The following is a 25,785-nucleotide window of genomic DNA, read 5'->3' as shown; positions in this document are numbered from 1 at the left end:
TGTCATGAATTCAAGTTAGTATTGAGCATAATAAATTCCGAAGCTTACCAAAAAATATGCACAATTATAAGTTAGGTCCTACTGCAAATAGCATAAACCCTGATCTGCCATATATGTTGTTTTACTTTTTACTGCTAGCAAACTGCATAGACCCAGATTTGCAGGCATATTATTTGATGGCAGATCTGTCTTTATGCAGTTTGCAGTGGGACCTCACTTATACATCAATGTATGTGGTAGCGGTGTAACTAATATCATTACAGTTGTAGTAAGTTTGCATTTCATTGGACATACTATCCTATTTTGACATGAGATGATTACATTCTAATATTTATGCTCATTTCGAACGAAATTTGTTAAACCTTTCAGCTAGTTTTCAGTTTCTTTCTCACCATGGTGCACATGGTGGATTAATCACAATAACCATTCTGGCCATTTGATTTTCTTTTTATGATTATATGCGCATGTACAGGTTTAAAATAAGTGTCATGAGATTTGTATTATCTAATTCTTTTTATTTCTTCAGTTGTTGTGTAGCAACACATGTTTGGAGAATCAACAAGAAAACCTACAGAAAGACACATGCACTTCCTGAGTTAAACACCTGCATGCAGGATCATTTGTTCCAAAAGGTTGTGGGGTGCTCCAGCAAGATGGCCATGGAACTGCTGGGGGTTTAGAGCTCTGTCATTAGTTGTCTCCCCAGTGGCTTTTTGTTTGTTTTGTTTTGTTTTACAGAGTTCAGTAGGAAAAGCACTTGTATTGTGTTACACATATCAGTATTGTATATTTAATGTTTTTCTGTGACTGTAGATTTTAATGATCATCTACAAACAAGGTATAACTAACTGCTGTTTTGCGCACTATTATCAGGGCCCTTGTTGTTAAGTTGAAATCAGAGGTAGTACCAACACTGTGGACCCAATGCATTGTGGGACAGCACATCTAGGTCTATGCTGTTGGTACTTACATATGTAATAGTGCATGAGCTAAAATGCTATTTTGTGATGTTCACAGGGGTCAGATGTGGAGGTTGACATATTCACAATTGTTCAGTATTAGTGCATGTATTATTCAAATTTTTGCATGCTTATTTTTTCCATCTATCCATCAAACAAATCAAACTTTCATTTCTGGAAAAAAACATCACAAACTGTTTGATTTAACTCCATGAACCTTGGTAGACATATTAGAATAGTGGTCCAGATATGACTTATGATATTCACCACTTTTCAAGTTTTTTATTTTTAAATGTTTTTGGCATTCACTTATTGAGCCATACATAATCCAAACTTTTTTTTGCTGGGGTAAAACTCCAAAACTGTTTAAAATACATGTATTTCTATTACAAAATGGCACAAAGATGATGTAGATGTACCTTTTGCTATTAACTGGGTGTAGATGGTGGGTAGGGAAATTTTACTAGGTACTGGGTCTGGGTACCTGGCAGGGAACTATCTAGCCAGGCTTGTTTTTTACCGGGTCAGGTTTTGCCATTCCCATTTTGTCTGGTTTGCACACACCCCCATCTCTCACCCTCATTGTTGTCAAATTTAAAATGGTATTTTTTTTCTGTATGTGTTATTACTGCTTGGTTGGTTGGTTGGGGGGGGGGGCAATATGAAAAGATAACATTTTTATCTTAAAAGTCTGGCCAGGCCAGGTTCTTCCTGTTAGTGCAAAACCTGGCCAATTCCAGTGGGTCAGGTTGGGTACCTGTCCATCCCTACTGTCAACAATTCTTCAAGTTAAACAATTTAATGTTTTGGTCCATTTGCTCATCCATCCAACCATCACTCTTTCATTTCTGGAATAAATTTCTAAATCCATTCATTATATCCCTCTGAAAGTTGGCACACACATTAGACTAGTGGTCAGGTTGTGCCTTTTGCTGTTCACAGTTCTTCAGTTGGAGTATTTTTTTGTGTTTGTCCATACGTCTGTCCACCCAACCATAATTCACATTTTTGTTTCTGGGGAAAAACCCTGTCCATTCATACATTAACTGGTTTTGTTTCTGGGGGAAAACACCAAAACTGTTGAATATATCTTAGTCAGATTTGTTCTTTTTTAGGGTAGTGGTGTAATTGTGCCTTTTGCTTATCATAGTTCTTTTGTTACAATATATTTTTATGTTTTCATCCATTTCTCTGTTTATCCATCCATTTGTCTGTTTATCCATCTCATTCACACTTTTTGTTCAGGGCAAAACTCCAAAAACATTCAAGATATCTCAATGAAATTTTGTACACATACTATACTAGTGGTAAATGTGTGACTTTTGCATTATTTTCAGAATTTTTTATGCTTTTGTCCATTGATCTATTCATCCATTGATCCATCATTAAACCATTTGTTGGAACAAAATTTGAAAACGATTCTGTATCTTCTTCTGACACTTGTTTTATATATATATATATATATACTATACATCACTAATAATCTAGATGTATCTAAAAAGGATATTCCCTCTTCCCCGTCTTTTGCAAGATGGGATGGCTGGAAGGCCTAGAGCAGGAAGTAAGGAGGAAGGCAGTCTCCCCAAGAAAGGTGCACCCTCTTTTTACATTTCGTCCTCTTCTTGATATAACAGTAGGTGCCAGAATAGACCTGGTTTTTTTAGATGCTTTGTCAGACCTAACAGATGATGCATGGGTACTTTACTTTCTTTTTATCTACTCTTGTGTCCTTTCAATCTTGATCCACATCAAAGAAAGGGATATTTTGAATAGCAAAAGTAACTAAGGCATTAAACAGATCATTTTGTTATAAGGCCTCTAATTACTAACTGGAGTTGGAAATTCACCCTGGAATGGGAACTAGCATCAGGAAATGGGACAGCAATGCATCAATAGCAGGTAAGTATTTATAACCTAATGAAAAGCAGTTTTACACTCCCCCTTCCCCAATACACATTTGTATGCCGTTATCCAAAGTGTAACTTGTTTTCTAAGAGTAAATTTGGCTAATTGCATTAAGTTCCATCGATCTTGGTCATAATTTATTGTTACATAATGGCATTTTGAAATTTCACAAAGCATAATTATTTTTACAAATATTCTTGCTTATTAGTCTAGTCCCACTTTGAACAGTATAGACCTTGATCTGCAATTAGATAATTCACTAGTAGATCAGAGTCTCTGTTGTTTGTTTGACTGATTATTAGTAACAAAACTGCTTAGACCCAGATCTGCCAGTACATTATTCAATGGCTGATCTGGGTCTGCGCAGTTTGCATTGTGACTAATAGTGAATACATTTGGTCCCATTGTATCTAAATTGGTGATAATAAAATTCAGTTTGTGTTGATTAAATATTACTTACTTTACATTGTTATTTTGTATTTACATTGTTATCTTGTATTTACATTGTCATTTTGTATTTACATTGTTATCTTGTATTTACATTGTTATTTTGTATTTACATTGTTATCTTGTATATTGCTTTATTTTTTATTTTACAGTATTGTAATATACTACACTATTATGAAAGTACAAACTTCTTTTTGTTTGGTTATTGCTTGAAATACATATTCACTGTCTACATTACTTTGAATACGATATTGTTCTTGTTATGCCAGGAATAATGTTATAACAACAAATATTAAGACTTACTGAACCTAACTGTTCAAAGCATGCATATTTGTGTTTTTAAAGTACACAAATTAAGACCATACTGGATTGTATAACATTCTGGCTTGATATGTGTCTGCACTTTCTTTTGCAAATAAAAAATTCTATTTAGAGTTCTTATCTTTTGTTCATCTTTTTGTTTGTTAAACTTTGTGAATTGGTATGTGTACGTGTGCCGCTGATAAATAAGTGTCTCAGTAACCAGGGCTAAATGATATCATTGCTTTGATTTCTGTAAATTCTTGACAATTTCACAAACCATGGCAGATATCATGTTTCTTAATCTGTTGAATCAATATAAAGTACTAAGAAAACAAATTGATTAAAGCCCACCCAGCCTGATGGCCTAAGTGGTTACAGCATCCACCTTGGATGAGTGAGGATGCATTATCTAACCCCTGCCAAGTCATATCAAACACTTATAAAAATGGTACTAGCAGCTGCCTGGCTTGGTGCTCAGCATTAAGAGGTTAGTGTTAGGACTGGTCAGCCTGGTCTTAGATAATGTGACTTTTCTGCATCATGATGCCTCAGTGCTAGACATCACTATAAACTGCTACACTGCAGACATCTTAGTGATATGACTAACCTTGTTTAAGCTACATTAAAAAAAAAAACAACCCACAAACAATTGATTAAAGCCCAGCAAGTCTCAATCATTGGTTGAAACTGACCTCTGACCTGTGACCATGAGTAATGTTATAATAATATATGCAACTGCTGACTATAGTGAGTTCTAATATTGAGGGTGTTCCATAATGAAAAGAGTTTCCATGACAACAGAATGTATCACCCAGATAATTAATGTTTATCCAAATAATCTCAAACTCGTGTACATATATTCAGATGATCACAAAATCATGTACGTCAATTCAAATCTCAAAATCATGCATGTCTGTTCAGATGATCTCACGTCTGAATATTTTTAATAAGCCACATTTTTTGTTTCAAAATACTCTAAACGATACTGTCACTACAACTGCAAACATGGTGAGGATTCCCTCAAGTATGTAATTGAGTGAAATCACCTAGACTGGTTTAGGAATTTAACTGCAGAATTTTTAAAAAAAATACTACTGTAGATATGAAGACTAATCTCACTTCATCCAAAATGAAATTATCAAGGAGAAATTTGCCCTGCATAAAAATGAAATGATGAGAACTTTTGAATCTCAACTGTTGACTGGTTTGTTTTATGGAACCGCTTCGCGTGAATTGTGGAGCATCTTAGCTCTTTTGTTGCTGCATATTGGCAACTTCAGTTAATCCATGCACTAATAAGGGTACTCAAAGCAGTTCAGTGGTCTGACAGTAATCTTTTTGATCACCAGTTCTTGAGTACTGGAAAAATAGTCCATGTTTATATTCCGTCTTTAATTTTGTACTTTTCAATCAGGTCTAAAAAATATATATTTTATTTCCAGAAATTTTACGTCAAATTAAAAATGATTACAAAATTGGAAAATATGGTGTCTGGAAAAGGGCCTGAATATTTACATAAATTGACTATGTTGAAAGCTTGTAATAATTCTGTGCAGATGGAAATATGTTTAGTGCAGTAGTTTCAGTACCCTGATCAGTCACTTCTGAAAATAATCGTGCAACAAATTGCTTTCTTAATAAGCATATAAACTTGAAAACATGTTCTTTGTGAAAAGAAATCAATTTCATAGGATTAAATATTAGATATTAAATAGAGAAATTTATAGTTATTATTTAAATGTTCACTTTGACATGTTTGGATTCCACTCTGGTGGCCTAAATGGTTAGAGCATTCACCTTGGATACAGGAGGTTGCAGGTTTGAACCCCAGGCAAGTCATTCTAACAGCTTATAATAATGGTACTAACATCTGCCTCGCTTAGTGCTCAGCATTAAGAGGTTAGTGTTAGGACTGGTCAGCCTGGTGTCAGGATAATGCGACTGGGTGGGACATCATGCTACATGTCTGCGTCATGATGCCCCAGTGCTAGAGATCACTATAAACTGTCACAATGCAGACATTGTAGTGATATGACTGAAAAAGTGTTTAAGCTACATTAAAAATCCAGATCACACACACACACACACTAAATATGTTAAAGCTACGTTAAAAATTCCAAACACACACACACACACACATACACACTAACCTGTTTGGTACATAATAAGAGTCAGAAATATGAGGGGTGTTTTTGTTTGTTTTTGAAAGATGAATATTTCCTCTGCAAGGAAGGACATAGTGTAAGACTGGCACCATTTTTATTTAGGACCAAACTGATATTGTTAGAAATATTAGTGAAAACCCGGTGTAGCATCATGTCCCACCCCATCCCTGACACCAGGCCAGCCAGTCCTAACACTAACCTCTTAATGCTGCCTGCCAAGTGAGGCAGCAGCTAGTACCATTTAAGTCTTTGGTATGACTTGGCTGGGGTTTGAATCAGCGACCTCCTGCATCTAAGGCAGATGCTCTAACCACTTAGGCCACCATGGTGATCCATTTAGGAGGAGTAGCCATAAGAAGATTATCAACATGGATGCCATGGTGTCCATAATGGATGTCAGATCAGCAACATTTTAACTTAGGATCAACTAGACATCATAAAAGTCTTATGGAAAAGAAACATGTCTACATGACCATCCGCCCTGGAGAAGTAGTGAGAGCAGAATTTCAAGATATCCACAATGGTTACCACTGCAGCAGTACTGAATGTACAATCAACACCATTTCCACTTAGCGGCGGTTCGAGTCTAAGATTCAGCCAATGTGGGTATGTGAGAAAGCTTGCCAGTAGCTTCTCGAGGGTCGGTGGTTCTTTCCGGGGTTTTCCCGGGTTCTTCCTCCACCATTAATACTGGCCGCCATGTATAGCCTATCTTGTGCTGAAAAATAGCGTTAAACCCCACAACAACAACAACAACAACAACAACCATTTCCACTTAGGATCAACTAGACATTATAAGAAGGTTTTATTGAAAATCTCATGTTGATATAACCATCTGTTCAGGAGGAGTAGTGGTTTTCAATATTGGATGTTCTTTTCAATATGGCCAGTGTGGTTTCCATAGTGGATGTCCGAGCTGCCCATTTTCATTAGTACCAACTAGACCTTGGATGAATGTGTCAAGTTTCAGAGCAGTCTTCCAAGTAGTTTAGAATCAGCATTTAAAAAAGTTGTGCAAATAGGCAGACAAGAGACCATCTCATAATCACTTCTGGTCTATGACCAGTTGAGCTAAAATTGGAAATTTTAGATAGTAACTTAAAAGGTCTTTCTTTATGAAGAATATTATATTCATTTTCAGCTGAAATATTGAGAGTCCCATCCAAGGTGGGCAGTTTCCCTGAGTATTCTTGTTTGCTGTACCTCAAAAACCACTTCACACCAACACTAAGCCAACAAGAGTATGTTAAACAAGGCTATAGAAGTTGTTGTACAATGAATAATTAAAACAAATGACCTTCTTCAACCAGTCTTTTCTTGTACAGCACTCACATGTAAAAATAATGAAAAATACATGATTATGATGGCAATAGGTACTCTCTTTCTCTCTCTCACACACACACACATGCACACATACACACGTTCTATAACTCTTAGTTTTTCCTGTCTTCTTCCTTTCATAAAAAGATTTTTTGAAAAAAACTTGACACAATTTTACTGTCTTATTATACTGTTTTATTATAAAATTATTTCAAAGAGAATACAATATTTAATTTATTTCAAATCATTAACAAACAATCATGACTAATTCAAAATAACATCTATTATGAAAATGCGGGGGTGCTTCAGCAACAGGTGCTGTCAGACTGAGTCAAGACTTTCTCTAATTCCTAGATACAGTAAATAGTATTTTAAAAAATTAATTTGTGACCTAGCCTTACTCTTCTTTTTTTATAGCTCTGTTATTCTTTCATGCAAAGTTCTGACCTTTATATATGATTTTTTAAAATCCATTTTGAATGTTTGGGATCAATGTTAAGTCAGCCTTTCAGACATCACATTTTGTTTACATTGTGTACCTGGAGATAGTAATTTTCTTCCTTTTTATTCTATTTGGAGTTTGATCAGTTCATTGGTAATTTAAAAATGACTGGGCTTAAAGTTTATTAGGAATGCTTTTGCTCCAGATGTACCATCAGTATAGAGGAGATTCCAAATGTACCATCAGTATAGAGGAGATGGGTCTGATACAATATTTTTCGTGGAATGAACATAACTTCTTTTACAACTTTCATAGTGATTATTTTACAGCCTTAGTTAGTTCATCCAATAATAATACAGTAATAATAAGGTAATACCAGAGGTGTGGTGCATGCAATCACTCTTTAAACTTTGCAAAATTTGGTGAAGAGATATCCTGCAGGCTGAAATATGTCACGGAAGAGATCTAGTATAGATGACTGTAATAACTTTGCATCTATTTCAAAGATTTTCAATGCTCTGATCTTATTTATAATCATGGGCACCAGTTAGCTAGTTGGTCTAAGGCTCCAGGTGGCTATGTGGTCAAAGGCACTCACCATTACATATCACTCACACCTCACCTCAGTCCACTTGGGTTTGAGTCACAACTTGACCAATGTGGCTGTGTGAGGATGCTTGCCAGTAGCTTCCTGTGGGTGAATGGTTCTTTTGTAAACCAGATATGCAGACCATTATGTATAGCCCATCATCAACTGAATAATGGCACCAAAAACCAAAACAAAATCTACTTTTAATCAAAACTTACTTTATTCAAAACTTCAAAACTGAAGAGCAATAGCTACTCTCCATTTCAGGTTTGTAAAACTCATTGAGATTAATGGCTTAAGCAATGATTAACATTCGTATATAATATATTTACCCCTGTATAAAACAGACATAATTGTGAACCATGTGAAGTCGATCCAAATTTGTGCCGTGCATAATGTTGGCAGGTCAGAGTCTAGAGTTTTCACTTGAATCTACCCATCGGTTTCACATCATTGTAAATGAAGGTAGTTATGAGTTTACCCAGTTCAAGGTTATGCATGAATCATACTCAAGAAAACAGATTTTTAAATTGTACAATTTTGAACCTGTCGCTCCAAGAACAGACTGAAATGGTCAATACTGTAGGAAAAACTGAATTGGTGACTATCACCAGGTGCATGGTTACAAAAAACAAAAAACAAAAATTTCGCCTCTATCACATCTTGACAATAAAATAGCCCTATCACATTTTGTTTGATGACTGGGATTGCACATTTGACTAGTTGAATCATCTATGTACACAATCAAGTTTACAATATTTCACTAAATATACACATATCAAGTACAATATATACAAAAATAATTATGGCCCATAGAAGAGATAGCACGCATGCAAATGAGGAAACTGAAGAAAAAAAAAACAATGTTGATTATCAAGACTCATTCTTTTGTCTATTATTCATATTTATTTAAATAATGGAACAATTTGTTCTTGATTGTATAATCAATTTAAATGAAAAAAAACATCCATATTTTACTGTATAAAAAAGAATTTTCATTACGGTTGCTAACTTTGACCATTTATGCTTTTTTTACTTTTGGTCTCTTTTAGTTCTGACATTTAGAAATATTCATCATGACAGAGGTGTCAGAACAATTTTTAAATTAGAGTGCCTCCAACAAGCAAAGGAGGATATTTTTAAAAATGACTAAGGCAGTAATAATGTGTGAAAATAATGAGACATCCATGACTGCCTGTATTGTCACAACTTGATGCCTTTTCAAAAAGAAAATCATCTGAATGACTGTATGTACCACAAAACATAATCAATGAAAAATAACATTTATTTTGTGCAAAAGCTGATTATTTTTCCATGTAAGGCCAAGTAAAAGGGCCATATTTTATGGTTACATGGATAAACATACAAGATCTGTGACTTGTAAATTAATGATAACAATAAATGGTTCCCAGTATGTGAAAAAGTAAATACCTAATGCCCTTTTAGATCTTTATAACTCATTTATATCTGCAACTGTTAATGAAAGAAGTTATTTCTAAAACCCCAGTTTAAAAGACAATTTCCATGGTACTTCAATAAATTATTTCAACTTAATATATTTAAAGTTGGTAAACTTACAATGGTAAGAAGCATCTAAAAAATAAAATTAATCCAATAAAAAATAAAAATACAATCAACTTCAAAAGTCATATATTAATTGACTGAAATAAAATAGCACTATTTTGACCAGGAAGCAACATGCATCTTACACGTTACATTTTATGTTTTTAGGAATCATTCTGCAAACTACTTAATTTTGTATGGAGTTATCTCTCTTGGATCAATACACAATTTGAAAATTCTCACTTAAATGCACAAACCTGGCAAACAGTTATGAAATGTTTTGAAGAAATCCAAGCAAAGAGAAACCAAAATTTCTGAATTAGTTTACTTGTGTATGCCATATATATTTAGAGTTTCCATTCAGTATCTGTTTATAGGCAGATACATGACTACAGGGTGAGTGGGGGTGAAATATTATATTCACGTAAAAGAAAACATTTGATCACCTGACACTGATTTAACTTATCGTAGATTTATTTATATTTAACATCATATCATGTCAAGGCATAATATCTAAGACATTCATGTATACTTATAAGTCAATTCACTTTACTAAAAAAAATCAGTCATTTTTTCATTGTATCACAAACCAAATTTTATATCTGTGCTAATCTCAAATGAAATTCATGAAACAAGTTGAATGTTTTTGATCTTTTGTGGCCAAGGCTTACAGACGATATAAATTATTCAACTCCTTTCATTAAGTTTATGTGAGATAAGCACTTGTGTTCTGTGTGTATGAAAGAATAGTAATACAATACATATCTAGGTGAAAACCAGTACAATACATGGAAGAAAAAATATATACAGTCCTCCCTCATTTTAATACCCTCCATGGAAACCACATGGTATATAGTCTTATAGTGAGAATATCTTATAATGAAAGTACATTATACATTATAGTATTACTACCATTTGATGAAATGGGATCCATTATATTAGCTGTATAATGTGAAAATGAAGAGTCTTATAGCAAGGAAGTACTGTAAAATGTATAGAGAATAATACAATACAATGAATTTATGCTGTAGCTGAGTGACTCAGATCTCCTCCTGTCCTGGCCCTACAGTAGAATTTTTTGTGTGTTAGGAACGTAGAGAGATAAGTAAACTTAATGTCACAATCTTTACAATACTTTGGACCCTGCTTATCTGGACTAATAGCACCACTCACACTAGGCAGTACTATTGAGGAAGGGGTCAATGCTGGCATGCTAACCAATGGAGTCGCACCATGTGACATTTGTGGAAGTTGATATAAGGATAATAATGCTGGATTGTACAGTGGAAAGTTTTGAATCATGGTTGCTGTTAAAATACCCTTTGTTGTTGGCAGTTTTGGTGATGTTGTGGGACTTGAATGAGTCCTTGATTTCAACGGAGACCTATCCAAACTTGTGGGAGATTTTGATTCACTTTTGACTGTGGCAAATGCAGTTGGTTCAAAATCAAATTTTAATTTAGGGCTTATTGGTTCCCTCTTGATGGAAGAAATATTAGGTGAAATTGGTTGCATTGGTGATGTCATAGGTTGTCTTGGTGATGGTTGCCTTGGTGATGGTTCCCTTGGTGATGGTTGCCTTGATGATGGTTGCCTTGGTGATAGTAGTCCTGTTGAAAAGTTCTGAGATGGAATGCTATTTTTTGGTGAAGATGTTTGATCCTGTATCCCAGGAGATACTTGCTCACTATTGTCATATATTTTTGGAATCAGATCTTTCTCATCAGATCTATTAACTTTGGAAATAACAGCTGTACAATGTCTGAGAGATGGTGAGTTCCTGTCATCAGGCTCTTGCTTTATTTTCAAGATTTTACTTTCTTCATCACTAGATGACTCATTTGAAACAATTTCTTCTTTTAAAGATATCTTTAGTGGTAAGTTCATTGTTTTTCCTTTAAATGCACCATTTTGACCTGCAAATGGTTTATCTTTTGTTACTGAATTCTCACAAAAACTAGAATGTGACTTTGAACTCTCCCCTGAATCTGATCTATCATCACCACTGTCACTTCTCATGGGTGACCGTGATCGTGACCTTGAACTCTCATCATTTTCAGATCTGTTTGGACTGGCACTAGATGGCTTGCTGGTAGTTGGTAGTTGTTCAGGATGTTTGGCTTGCATATGTTGAAGCAAGTTTTTTAGAGATTCTGCCACAAAATTACAGTGTTCACATTTTAAGCTTTTAACTGCTTCCAGAGCAGCGATTTCATGCATTTGTAAATGAATCAAGAAACTATTTACATCTGTAAATGTCTGTCCACATGCTGCACAAACTCTGGGTAGTACAGCCTGGTTTAAGAAAGCACTAAAATTTTCAGTCTTTTCAAAAGATTTCCGTGATCGCCTTCTCTTGTATGGCTCATTTTTTAATCTAATTAACTCTGATTCTACATCCACTGGGCCTTTATCGCAGACCCCATTTCTTTGTACGGGAATCAAGGGTGGTTCTTCGTACTCTACCATGTTATCATCAGTAAACTCTTCGCCATTATCAATATGCATCTTTCCATGCATTCTCATCCCTCTTGCTGTGTTGCCACGGTAACCACATATCGTACATTTGAAAGCTTTTGTTGGAATATGGACCTTCATATGTTCTGACAGACGGGTTTCTGTCTGAGTTACATAGTCACAGTATGGGCATCGCAAAAGTGGTGTTTGTGTTGCCGCACCGTTACAAAAATGCAGCTTAAGCAATCGTGCAGATATGAATTCACTTTGACAATTGCTACATTTAAAGTTGGTTCCTTCCTCTGAACTATTTGGACTAGAAGTATTGCCCTCATTCTCTACAGGCTCTTTGACAACTAAAGTTTCTGTTGCCTGTCCATGAGGGCAATAAAACTCTTTATGGGCCTTTAGTGTTCCAGCTGAACTGAATTTGATTTTACAGGGAATGCAGTAATACCGGTAGCAGATTTCAGTAGGTGTCTTAGGTGTGGTGATAATCTGGTTTGGACTAGAGACAGGTATGGTCTTTGGGTGAGGAGACTCTTTGTATTGTGCCTGACTTGTCAACACGTCTGCTTTTGGACTAGAATCAGGGGATTCTTGTTTTCTGTTTTCATCAGCTGTCAGCATATTCTCATCGGTGGCATCCTTCATTTGCCTCCCTGAGCAGTAGTGTTCCTTGTGTATCAGATAGTTCTCATGTTTGTAAAAGACGATGTTACACTCCACACATCGACTGACAGGTTGTCGAGGAGGAATTGGTTTATTCTTCACAAACTGGATCTGATTAAAGGGCAAGACTGGGGTCATCAAACCTGGAATACTAATTGGGGTCAGAGGAATCTGGGATGTAACCTGCACTTTACCTGTTCCATCACCAGGAGACAAAGATGGTGCTTTAGGTGAAGACTTTGTATCAAGAAAACTTTGGCTAGGGCCAGGGCTAGGACTTTTAGGCTCTCTCTTAATGACAAGATTCTCTGGCTGTTCAGATTTGTCATCAGATTCTATAGTGGATTCACTTATCTTCTTGGGTTTGCAAGTGCTGAGGTCCAATGGCACATCTTGCGAAGATAGTTCCATCACATTTTTGGACTCTGATAGTTTTGACTGGTCCGAACTATGACCGGGTGATATTTGGTTGATAGGTGATATGGCTTCCTCTGATGACTTCATAAATCCCTGCATGCCATGGGGAATAACTGGCAGGGTCATTTGACTTGCTAGGCTTATAACCTCTGAGTTAGCCAAAAGAAACTGATGAGGTATTAATGCCATTTGCTGAAGTAACTGTTGATTGGATGCTAGAAGAGCAGGATTAGAGGCCAAGAGAGTGGCCATTGCTTGGGAAGTCGGGGTCACTGCTTGTGGAGAGTCTTGAGCCTTATGAGACTCTGCCTCTGAAGAGTTACCATCTGTACTCTGGTCCTGTCCAACCTTTTGTCTGCCTTTACAGTAGAATTCTTTGTGAGCCCTATATGTGTTCATGGAAGAAAACTGAATATTGCAATCCTTGCAGAACATGTCACTGTGAGATGACAACACCACTGGTAGCTTCTCAACTACATCCTCCCCACCACGGTTGTGGATACGCCGATGTCTGTTCAGACTGGACACTTTGTCTGCAGTGTAAGAGCATAAGGGACATTTGTACAGCTGTCCTGTCTTAGGGGACTTTGCTGGGGGACCTTCTGATTCAGAAGCACTGTCTGAAAGATCATTAGACTTCTCCTCAGCTGATCTTTTGTTAGTACTCAATTCTGGTTCTTTCTTGATGGTGGCCTTCTCCTTGTCCACATCTGTTTGAGATTCTAAAGATGAAAGAAAGCAAAATATTGAGAATTACAATAAGTATGAAAAATTTAACCTACGATAAATATGACGGGTTCTGAAATTAAGAAATATAACTTTCACACTGAATCAATAAAAGCTCCTATTTACAGATTGGCCGATTCAAAACTATGGTATTTCACTTTCTTGTTATCGATGGCTCCTTATTTGCCATATCTATGCACTCATCAGATGAGTTATGATGAGGACCCATCATACACCCTGCTTGAATTACTATTTTCTAGTCCAAATTTGTACCGATGGATCATAAAGTTTAAATCTAGAAATTAGAGCATTGATTGGTAATACTTATTGTGACACTTAAGTTTAAAAATAAATATAATAAAAATAAAGTGAACATCTTAACTTGATTAATCACAATAAAAATTCCATTTAAATCGGTTGAGAACCTGTCAAGGCATTTTATATTTAAAATTTTATGAGGAGATAACTTCTGTTATACCATTCATGAGTTCTGGTGATGTCATGGAAGAGATTAAAGATTTTGTAAACAGTTTAATGACCTCTTATGATACTATTTATTGCAAATTTTGTTGCAGTTTGAATGCAGAAGGTTGTGGAAGATGGAACTATAAAGTTTTTAAATTTATCTGAATATTTTAGCAGTACTGAAAATAGAAGTTTAAATGACTCCAATAAAATGTACATTTCAGGTCATTGACTTATATGCAATGACAATATTCATGTCACTAGACAATCTGAAATTGTGTGCTAATAAAGAATACATTAAAGTTTGAATAATTTTTGTTCAGCTCTCTAGAAACCTGAAATATGCTGTTTTCCCAAAAAAATGTTTTAATTTCTCAATCATCAGCAATAGAAATATTTTTCTATTCTCATTTACAAATGTGTTTTTCCAAACATCAAGGATACCTTATGTGTACTGTATTAGAATTAAAGAAAAACAAAATAAAGTATCTAAATTAATGTTAAAGATTATGATGTCACCAAAATCAGGAAATGGTAATAAGTTTGTGGTGAATTACCTCCCCTAAAGAAATTTAATGATGCTTATAACATTAAATACTACTGGACACATTTTTTAAATCAAATTTTTTCTACTTTTTATGTTAAAATGTTCTCTTTATTTGTACTATGTTTATTTCAAGCTCATATTGATGGATTAATTTATAAACTAAAGTATTAAGTCCAGTTCTATCGGGAAAATCTATGCAGGTCTAGCACGTCATCTTTTGTTCCCTGAAAAGACATTACCGCTGCTGTAGTAATAATCTACACTCCTGTCAGTCTGAAGTGCCTTTAAACAGATGAAAACAGCAAGGAATTTATAATTTCTAACCTGATTGTCATCAACATTGTCATCTTGTTACATTTCAAACCAAACACATCTGTGAATGTCAACATTTCAAACCAAACACATCTGTGAATGTCAGCATTTCAAACCAAACACATATATGAATGTCAACATTTCAAACCAAACACATATGTGAATGTCAACATTTCAAACCAAACACTTATGTGAATGTCAACAACTTGACTGCTCAGTATCCTTTTCTTGTTCCAAGAACAGTCCATGTTCAGTAAAAACTGTGTTGCCTGCATCCAATATTTGCATATTTGTAATGTCAATTTTTAATATTTCTATTTAAAAAATGAACAAAGTGAAAAGGTGTGATTCTTATAAATTTGTGATCTAAGGGACAAAACTCCCAAAGTTACAGAAATTTACAAATTATTTGAAACTCATTGAAGACACTGCACTACATCACATCTATTGTCTGAAAAAATAGACTCCCCTATGCAAATATGATTACCGTTTTAGTAAAGAAATTACTGTTTGGTGTGAAACGTGAAGAACACCATTAAAGAGACTCAAATTGAAATGTATTAAAACTATGAATTAATTAAATGACTACATTTTTAAAAATATTTATGTTCTTAATGTCTTTAGTTTTTAAAATTAGCAGGTGGGTGCATATTCTGAGGGTGTGTGTGTAGATGAATGCTATGCTACTATTGGGACTGGGGGAGGGGGGCTTCAACCAAACCATACTATGATTAATTAGAAAGTATATGAAATACTCATGCATGATTAGTAGCATTGGTCAAGTACAGAATCTGCATTCTTGAAGTCATGTCTTTGATCCTTTATGCCATCCTGTCTGTATTCCTTAACCATTCTGTTCCAATATGTTTTAATTAGACTACCATATGTACTCGCTTATATGACAAGGCCAACTGCAAACTACACAGATGTGCCATCGCATAATGTGCCAGCAGATCTGGGTTGGTGCAGTTTGTTATTAGTAATTGGTAAAACAAACAGAGCATAGACCCTGATCTGCAGGCACATTATGGGATGGCAGATCAGGATATTTGTTGTTTGCAGTAGGACTCGACTTGTTAGCGGGTATTGATGGTACATGTACTTACTGGGCTGAGATAAGGATAGAAACCAAATCAAACTATTATCATCTTTTAATCAGTTCTTATGATCAATATACCATGGATCCAACACAATACAAATCTCTTGCATAACTGACCTCTCCACAAGCTTTGATTGACAGCAGCAATTAGCCAATCAAACTGGGAATCCCACATATGGTTACACTATCTGCCATTACCTTAGACAAACTAGGCTCTATTGCTTGTCTAAGTAAACAAACTTATTGACTGTTTTCATTTGTTCATTTATATGTCAGAGTTGTATTTTTTAAAATACAAAGAGGTGTAGTTAAGGTGTGTGTGACAGCATTGTCCAAAATCCTAAAAAAATTAGAAAATGGTGTGATGTTTCTACCTCTTTTAAAGCCAAAAACAAACTTGCAGAAATACCTGAGAGTGACTAACCTTTGCAGAAGGTTTCATGAACATTTATATTCACTGAGAACCAATCAAATAAATGTTGGTACAAGGTAAGTACTGGCTATATTTACATGCAGTTTATAAATATCCATTTTTAAGCAAACTCTACCCCTTTGCCTGCTAATCAAACTATAGTTCCAGCTATCCAAACATTTATCAACTTCATCTGCCTTTAGTAATAATGCTGCCCAAATATTTAACAGGCTAATTGTGCCATTATGACACTAAATTGAAGACAAATAAATTATAAAAATCCAGAAACCCACAAAATTTAAAAATAACAATAACAATATATCTAAATATCCTTATTTGGAAAGATAAAGTACATGTTCCTTGACTAAAATTATTTATAAATTGAAGATCAATTAACTAATTCATAACTGTCCTTTGTTTTGCAGCATTTTGTAAACAATATCTGGCCAACAGAGGAATTTCCAGATCCTTTATCTTCTGATACCTTGGCTCCCAAAAATGAAATACAAATGACACAAATACATTGAAAATGTTATTTTTTGACTGGTCTGTCCATATAACAAAAAAGAAAGCATCACTACAGATATTTTTATGTTTCAAAACCAACCCATCTTATATACATATACACACACAACATTTTACACTTAACTACTTGTTCATTAATTTATACCCTTGTTTGATGCCCCTAGTGACCTGTACAGGATCCCTCTCCCCGACAATACTGATATTTGAGTACCCAGATATGTGTACAGTACATTTATTTTCAAGTACCCAGCAATATTTTTAATTTGGTTAATATTATGTTACACAATCCTTGGAAGTATCAATGCTATTCTTGCTTAGCATTCTTCAGATGTTAATATGATATAGCTTGCACTCCAAAGCATGTCTCCATCAAGAATGTGTCCTTCATTGAAAAAATTGATCCCCTGTTATCAGCTTTTCAAAAGATATATTGATATCTCTAAAAAATTCAGGAGACAAATTTGAAGGAAGACTGGGCAATTGTGCTCTACATTCTAGCAATGAAGAAGCAATATTTTACCCTTGTTTGTCTAAGGCAGTAACAGAAAGGGTTATCTCCCATACTGGGGTGGAGCTACATATGTTATTCAGAGAGGTCAATAATGTCTGTGCCCATGTTTGCCTGAGTCTCAGTGAAGGGGGCTCAAACATCATGAAAATTGTCACTTTCATTACATATACCATTTCTTATTGTTATAACTTAGACACCTTTCACACAATTTGGACACAATGTCTAATAAATCAATTTGGACATGATGTCTAATAAACCAATTTGGACACAATGTCCAATAAATCAAATTGGACACAATGTCCAATAAATCAATTTGGACACAATGTTCAATAAATCAATTTGGATACAATGTCCATTAAACCAATTTGGACACAATATCCAAATAAATCAATTTGGACACAATGTTCAATAAATCAATTTGGACACAATGTCCAAATAAATCATATTAGACACAATGTCCAATAATTCAATTTGGACACAACATCCACTAAATCAATTTGGACACATTGTCCAATAAATCAATTTGGACACATTGTCTAATAAATCAATTGGACACAATGTCCAATAAAGCACAGTGGAATTTATTTTTGCTTTTGTATATTTCAACTACTGTGTCCACAAATGTGGGTTTTAAATGTTTGTTGGTTATATTTAGGTGATTGTGAAACCAGAAAATACATAAATGATACAATTTTATTAATATTTTTATGACATCTCTTTGTGACTGCTAAATCACTAAAATTTCTTCTCCAAGAAAACAATATTTGTTATATGGTATTCAAAAATACTGTTGAAGCAAGTGTATAAATTTGTACACAAATAACACTGATTTTTATAAATACTAACATGAAAGTGATGTGGTGGATACATGTATAGACTAACTATCACTGAAAGTCAAAATTTTTAATGATCTTGCCATTTAATAAATATTGATGAATTGTTACCTTTGCCTTCATTGTCTTTATTTATGGCCTCAGGTTCTTTCTCACTTACAGCTCCTGTTGCCTGCTGCTGCTGTTGCCGTGACAACTGCTGCTGGATGCTGACAAAGTCAGGTGGTTTCTTAGAGCAGTAGAAAGACAGATGGGCTTCCAGTGTGCGAGCACTGCTGAACCTCACCCCACAAAATGGACAACCATAGATCAGAGCCGCTGAAAAGGAGTATAGAGAAATTGAAGCACTGTATCCTGTATATAGACAAAACTAGAATTATCAGCAATGTGTGCACTGCAAATGAACTCACTCAGAATTTGATTTGTCAGGGTTTTAGATAGTGTGTTAATAAACCAAAGTCTGGTCAATGGGCATTCAAAGACCATAACCTCAAGCAAGGATGCATGAGTAATGGCAGGTAACAAAGATGTAACTGGGGTTAATATGGGCAAAGGAAGGAACTGTTTGCTGCATACAACTTTTTTATTGCACAGTTTGTTTTGAAGGGCATTTTTAAACACCTTATTTTGACGTGATGGCATTGTTTGATAAAGGGGGAAAATAATTGTATTTGGTAGCAGGTGTGAAATTTTTTATCTCATAACTAAGAGTATCAGAGAAGTAGAAGAAAAAAGAAAAATATATTTACAGATGAGATAGGTAACTACTACCTATGTTGCCTTGTAAGTTTATCCTTATTCCACAAGGATCACATCAAACAAATAAAGGAAGAACTTAACATATGTACATAAGTATAAATAATAAATGGAGACAAAGATGAAATACAAGTATGTTTATTAAGTATGCAAAATATAAGTGGAGAGTGGGGCATGTTGGCTCCAAAATCAGATTTCATAATTTCGGTATAATGAATTATGGTTATTAGATGTCTAAAAAGGCATAGTTCATCAACTAAATATAATAGACACAGATGTTTGCACTGTTCTTTACTTAATACTTATTTCAGTAGCAGTAATGCTAAAGAAACACTTATGATGCATAATAATACTAACTGTGCATATAGCTATCATTGTTTCAAAAGAAAATTGCATATCCTGCCTGCAGGTATAAGAGACAGAAACTGACACCTAAGCCAACTAATGGCAAATCCAAGTGTAATTCCAAAACATTTACAATTTGATACAAAAAAGACTAAATCAAGAAAAAAGTCTCTAAACTTCATACTGAAAAAACAATGCAAGTTCCTTTCAATAGCAGGTAGGCATGTTGTTTAATTAATGAAGAATTCCAAAGAATTATATCTCTTGTCTGCTCCCCTCCTTGAAAGAGATAAGCTTTCACTTTCAAATGACCCTGATCTCACATGAGGTTTAGCATGAGGGTAGAAGTGTATGTATGTATTGGATACTTTCTCAATTCTACAGTCCAAGTATAAATAAATAAATATATATATATATATATATATATATATATATATATATATATATATATATATATATTCAGTGCAACCCCTCAAAACTAAAAACTCTTGGGACCACATAACAAAATTTGGTTTTGAGAGGTTTTCAGTTTACTAAGGTTTCACACATTTAAAAAAAGTCTTTTTCTAAGTGTGAGAGAGAGAGAGAGAGTGTGTGTGAGAGAGAGAGAGAGAGAGAGAGAGAGAGAAACATTTGAGGAATGAAATACTTTTATAACTCTAATACAAGTCCATTGGAATTATGAATGATACTCCAAAATGTTTTAATACTTTGTATAATTCCTTTACTTTCAGTCTACTGGAAAAATTTGTTTTTAAATGTTATTGGCTTTGTCCAGAGGGGTACAGGGAAATAAGGTATATGATGAGGACAGCATTAGTTGCATTGATTATAATAATCAAGTGATGCCGCTATGGTAACAATTAGTGACACCTATGTCTTATCTATGCTAAAGCAGGCAAGACAATTTTTCAACTAAAAAATTCGTCAAAATAAATATAGGAAGATCATCTAAGGCCAAGATATGTAAACAGAGGAGTCTGTGATTAAAGATTAGAAAAACATAAATGAAAATTCCTTAAAAAAAAACATAATTCGCACATTTACAGAACTAATTTAAAAAAAAGTATTTAAGACTACATGTCCCTCAGAAATTCATGTATGTGATTAAGAACAGAATCATATCAAATCTAGTTATTTCAAGTATATATCCCCTCTTGGATTCATATACATGTACATCTATCTACCTAGCTTGCTTGCCCATTTGTGCATTAAAGTTCTTAAAGCAGATGGCAATTTGGTTTGAAAACAATGGCAGGTCAAATGCAGTTTCAACCTAAACAAGGTTGTTCTGAAATTCATTTTTCAAAAATTCTTATCCATTCCTACCCAAAGCAAGGGTGTATATATGGTCAAACGAAGGGTGAGTACCATGACCCTGCATACAGATAACAGTAGATTTCAAGTATCTTTGAATGGCCATTCAAAATGAATGCTGTTTGAAGGATTGAAGTTATGCCTCATGCTTGGTTAACTGTGTGTGTGTGTGTGTGTTTGTGTGTGTGTGTGTGTGTGTGTGTGTGTGTGTGTGTGATTTGGATTCTTAATGTATCTTTAAAAAAATTTCAGTCATATTGCTATGATGTCTGCAGTGTGACAGTTTATAGTGATGTCTAGCACTGGAGCATCATGCTGCAGACATGTAGCATGATGTCCCACCCAGTCACATTATCCTGACACCAGACCGACATGTCCTAACACTAACCTCTTAATGCTGAGCTGCAAGCAATGTAGCTGTTAGTACCACTTTTATAAGTCTTTGGTATGGCTCGGCCAGGGATCAAACCTACGACCTCCTGCATCCGAGGCAGACACTCTAACCACCAGGCCACTGGAGTGGTCATGGTTAATTGTAAGGGAAGATGGGGTTTTTAAATGAAAGAAGATGAAAGCGTTTGTATTTAATGATGATGATGATCAATTAGTGCATGGAACTAATCCTCCTTGTGGCCCTCTATCATATGCATATTTACATTCATAGTACACACACAAACACATGCACACACACACACACGCATGCACACACGCACAGAGTATTGATAATAAGCTATGTTTATATATGGACTTTAAGAAACCAAAAATTAAAATGAACATGCTACAACCAGGTACATTGTGTATATACAGTACAGAAGTTGTAAGATGACAAAGTGGAAGAATTCAATATTTTTTGGCAGAAGAGGTGGTCATTCAAGACAGGTTCTACTGTAGAAATTTTGTATAGTGTAATAAAATGTTTATCTTCTTTAATGACTACAAAACAATTTAATGAAAGTATTTAATATATTTGTTCCATACAATACAAGCATATTTTTAGAAATATCAAACAAAATAATCAAATTTATTAAACATTGTATATCACACTAGGCTACAAATTATTACTATGCAGATCTCACATAATTTTATAAGACAATAACTTCTCATTGCGAATGTTGCACTCTTTGATATAAAAACAGTTTTTGAAGTTCATGTCATTAAAAAACAAACAGTTTTTGAAGTCCATGTCATTAAAAAACAAACAGCTTTTGAAGTCCATGTCATTAAAAAACAAACAGCTTTTGAAGTCCATGTCATTAAAAAAAACATGGTTTTTGGGCAAATTTATCATCATTTTATAAGGAAATGACTTTCCATTGCTGTGATGGATACATTCTTTGATATAAATGATATAAAGACAGCTGGTTTCAACAATGTATGTGACAGGTGTGATTGGAACACTGAATTGAAGTTCACTGTGCAGTTCTGGTTCATTACACCTATTTCTCAAACAAAGACAATTACCTACAATTGTAGTTGTAAACAGTTTACTGTTTAAACATGTTTTAGTGTATAATTATATTGTTAAAAATATGCAGCGTATAGTAAAAGATTCTATTTTAATAATTATATTACTTAGAATTTTTAAAAAAATATTTTCTTATTGTAATCAAACACTCAGTGATTGTGTGTTAAAATTGCTGTGATTCGTAGCAAATAAGTGAAACAGTGAACACCATATTACAATTATTTCAAGATATGTAAGAGGGAGGGGGTTTATGTCCTCTCCCGAGTGGCCTTTGTCCTAGTTTTTTATATACATGTTCTTGTGTTTCTCAGTATCTGATTTTCATAAACTTTCACATAAAAAACTTGAACATTTTTGGCCATATTGTTTAAATTATGTTCCTCACATTTCAGCATATATAAAATTATGACCTACATTAAGCATATAAACTTAAAACCTACATTTTCAGGCATGGAAACTTAAAGATATGTTAGCTGTCTTTCAAAAAATTTAACACTAAATATTAACACCGTTTACAATATTAAAATAGTCTTTCTGCTTGAGCAGGCGAGGCAGGTAAGACAGGAACTTCAAGCATATCTGCATATAACTTTATACCCAATGTAACTTTATGGTAAAGTTTCAGGAGATGTTGCTGTGTGACTTTGAAAACAAAAAATTCATTTACCTCTTCAGTATTGTTCACGATTAGGAACCAAGTTGAGCCAACAGTAACTCCTTACACAGCAGCCTATTCTCTATAGCAATATCAACCTAATGTTAAATGCAGCTACTGAGGCAGAAAAGATAAGTGACCTTCAAAAACTTTAATACCAAAATGCTTTAAAAGCACATGAGACAGCAAGACAGGAACTCCAAGCACATCATGTTATCAATTACTTATGGCAATATTATCAAAGAATTTCACATTAATGCAGCAAGTAATGTAAAATAATTTTTAAAAATCTTCATGCAAAATTTAATATTGTTGATAATGATGGCAGAAAAGTGTCTACTATATTTCACCAAGTTTACACCATCTGGATAAAATGCAAAACCTAAGGGAGGTAACTCACCATGATTTGGAGGTATAATGGCTGATTTAAAATGAGCAGAAGACCTGGTCTCAGGGACAGCCTTTGGTGTCACCTTGGGAGAACTGCTCTTCTGTTCCTCCTTTATAGTTGCAGTTTCACAGGGTGATACTGAAGAAGGGCTGCTACTTTTTTCCCCCTCTGGAGATGAACCTTGCCTCTCCCCATTGACGGTGAATGAGGCAACAAGCTCTGTTCCAGCTGCAAGGTCTAACACCATCTCACACCAGATACGACCCTCTGAAAGAAATTAAGGTATATCAAATTCTATTTTATTTACAAATATTACCGCATTATTGATTTTACACTGTGCAAAATTTGTCAAATTACAAAATAATGATACTCGATAACCATGGTAAACTTTCGGAATGGGATAAATGTGACTACTATACCATCAAGAAACAACTGCAAAAGAGAGAGAGAGAGAGAGAGAGAGAGAGAGAGAGAGAGAGAGAGAGAGAGAGAGATGAAACAATAAATCAAGAAATAAAAATTAAGCAAAAGACATCATGCATACATGCACATGATATCAAAAGTCTCAAGTATTGTTGTGGAAACAAAGAGTGTCCAAGTCTGTCAGACTTACCTTAGTCACTGACTTGTACATTGTGTTGAGACACCTAAATATTGAACATTATAGTCATTTATCTCTAATGTATATGTACCCTTTCATACATCCCTGCAGCTGTGCTTATTTGTTATCTATGTGTACTATCTTATCTTATCTAGCTTGCCTGGTGCTGCGTTCATCATCCCTGTGGCTGTAATTGGCTTTATCTATGCATACAGTCTTATCTGTCCTTAATTGCCCTGTTATCTATCTTGGTATCTAAGACAGCTATCTAAATGTACTGAAAGCAATCTCATATCTATATCCATTATCAAGCAGTGTAATTGCCTGACTGACTCACTGGATATGTACGCACAATCAGGAAACCCAAATTTTAGTTTAAAAGAATGCTATACAGTACAATCAAACCCACATTTGCCATCACAGCCAACAAAAGTCACATATTTAGAATGGTATTCATAAGTCCATGACCTCTGGCTATATAAATGTCCTGTGTATAGTGTGTTCACCTGCTCAGTGAGGTCACTATAAATAATTCCAAGTCACTACAAATAGTCTCAATATGTATACTTTTTTGTACATAATGGTCAGGAAAAAAATAAATCTGTACATCTTTTATCACCATTAATATATATATATATATATATGGCAAATAAGTCCTTTCAAGTGCACTGGATCCAGCAAGGGATCATGTGTGTCAGGGATTAATTAAGATAAATGCAATAAAATGACAATGAACAGTGCAAAACTAATATCGAACTAGCCTAAGCGCTTTCAACTCTTAATGAGTCTTTTTCACAGGCAATACAAAACATAGACAAGACAAACAAATAAAAAACAAAAACCGTTATATTTGCAAAACTTTACATGGCTGTTTCTACAGGAATTAGGCCTTTAAATTTATTATGTTTCAACTAGTTTATTTCAACTTGTTGCAGATGCTGGAAAATATTTGTATTGACCTAGAAACTGATGAGCCATAATGACATCTGTTGTTTTATGTAAGTTTATGTAAGCACAAATTATATCCCGAATATTTCATTTTTATAGTAGTAATTATAGGCTATTAAGCAAATTTAGGGAATTGTTTAAAAGAAAATGTGTCAGCTGCAAAAGATAATTTTATCTGTGTATGGCTGTCTTTTTCTAGTCTTCTTGGTTTAAACCACTTGTTTTCAATGTTCTAAAGTGGTGTATCCAGTAAGATTCCTTTTCTTTCCTGGTTTTGGAATTCCAATTATATAATAACTGGCAAAATAATAAACAAAGACATGCACCTATTTACAAAACTTAACATGTATAATATAATAACACAATGTAACAATAACATCATAACCTCATATAAGGCTAAGGCACAATGACTGAGTCATCAAAAAGTTTTAAAAGTCTATTCACTACACGAGCATGTTATTTCATCAATAAATTAACATAACTGGCTTTCATCAGGTGATAAACAGATATATTTGTACTCATTTCAAATGAAGTTTAATCATTTTAATCATGCCCTTGCAAAAAACAGAAATTATTCAACTTGTTTCATAAATTATTTGAAATGAGTACAAATGTGTTCTTAGGCTCTTACTTAGCTC

At 34.4% G+C, this 25,785-nt stretch overlaps 2 protein-coding genes across 2 annotated transcripts in view; one reads left to right on the top strand and one right to left on the bottom strand.

The window, feature by feature from the left end:
• Positions 1 to 3,745, top strand: part of LOC149783005 (uncharacterized) — a 33,190-nt gene extending 29,445 nt beyond the window's left edge. The window contains exon 8 of the mRNA XM_089934574.1: positions 527 to 3,745. Coding sequence (XP_089790700.1) covers positions 527 to 680 — 154 coding nt within the window. The 3' untranslated portion in view covers positions 681 to 3,745. The remainder of the gene's footprint in view (positions 1 to 526) is intronic.
• A 3,537-nt stretch (positions 3,746 to 7,282) lies between these two features.
• LOC149783004 (uncharacterized) overlaps positions 7,283 to 25,785 on the bottom strand; it is a 99,123-nt gene continuing 80,620 nt past the window's right edge. The window contains exons 4-6 of the mRNA XM_089934573.1: positions 23,608 to 23,865; positions 18,781 to 18,987; positions 7,283 to 13,961 (exon numbers count right to left, since the gene is read on the bottom strand). Coding sequence (XP_089790699.1) covers positions 10,714 to 13,961; positions 18,781 to 18,987; positions 23,608 to 23,865 — 3,713 coding nt within the window. The 3' untranslated portion in view covers positions 7,283 to 10,713. The remainder of the gene's footprint in view (positions 13,962 to 18,780; positions 18,988 to 23,607; positions 23,866 to 25,785) is intronic.

The sequence above is a fragment of the Sinohyriopsis cumingii genome, chromosome 15 (genome assembly GCF_028554795.1).
Source record: "Sinohyriopsis cumingii isolate HCF-2022 chromosome 15, ASM2855479v2, whole genome shotgun sequence".
Lineage (NCBI taxonomy): Eukaryota > Metazoa > Mollusca > Bivalvia > Unionida > Unionidae > Sinohyriopsis > Sinohyriopsis cumingii.
The sequence above is the reverse complement of the archived record's forward strand: the minus strand, read 5'-3'. Positions and strand labels throughout refer to the sequence as shown.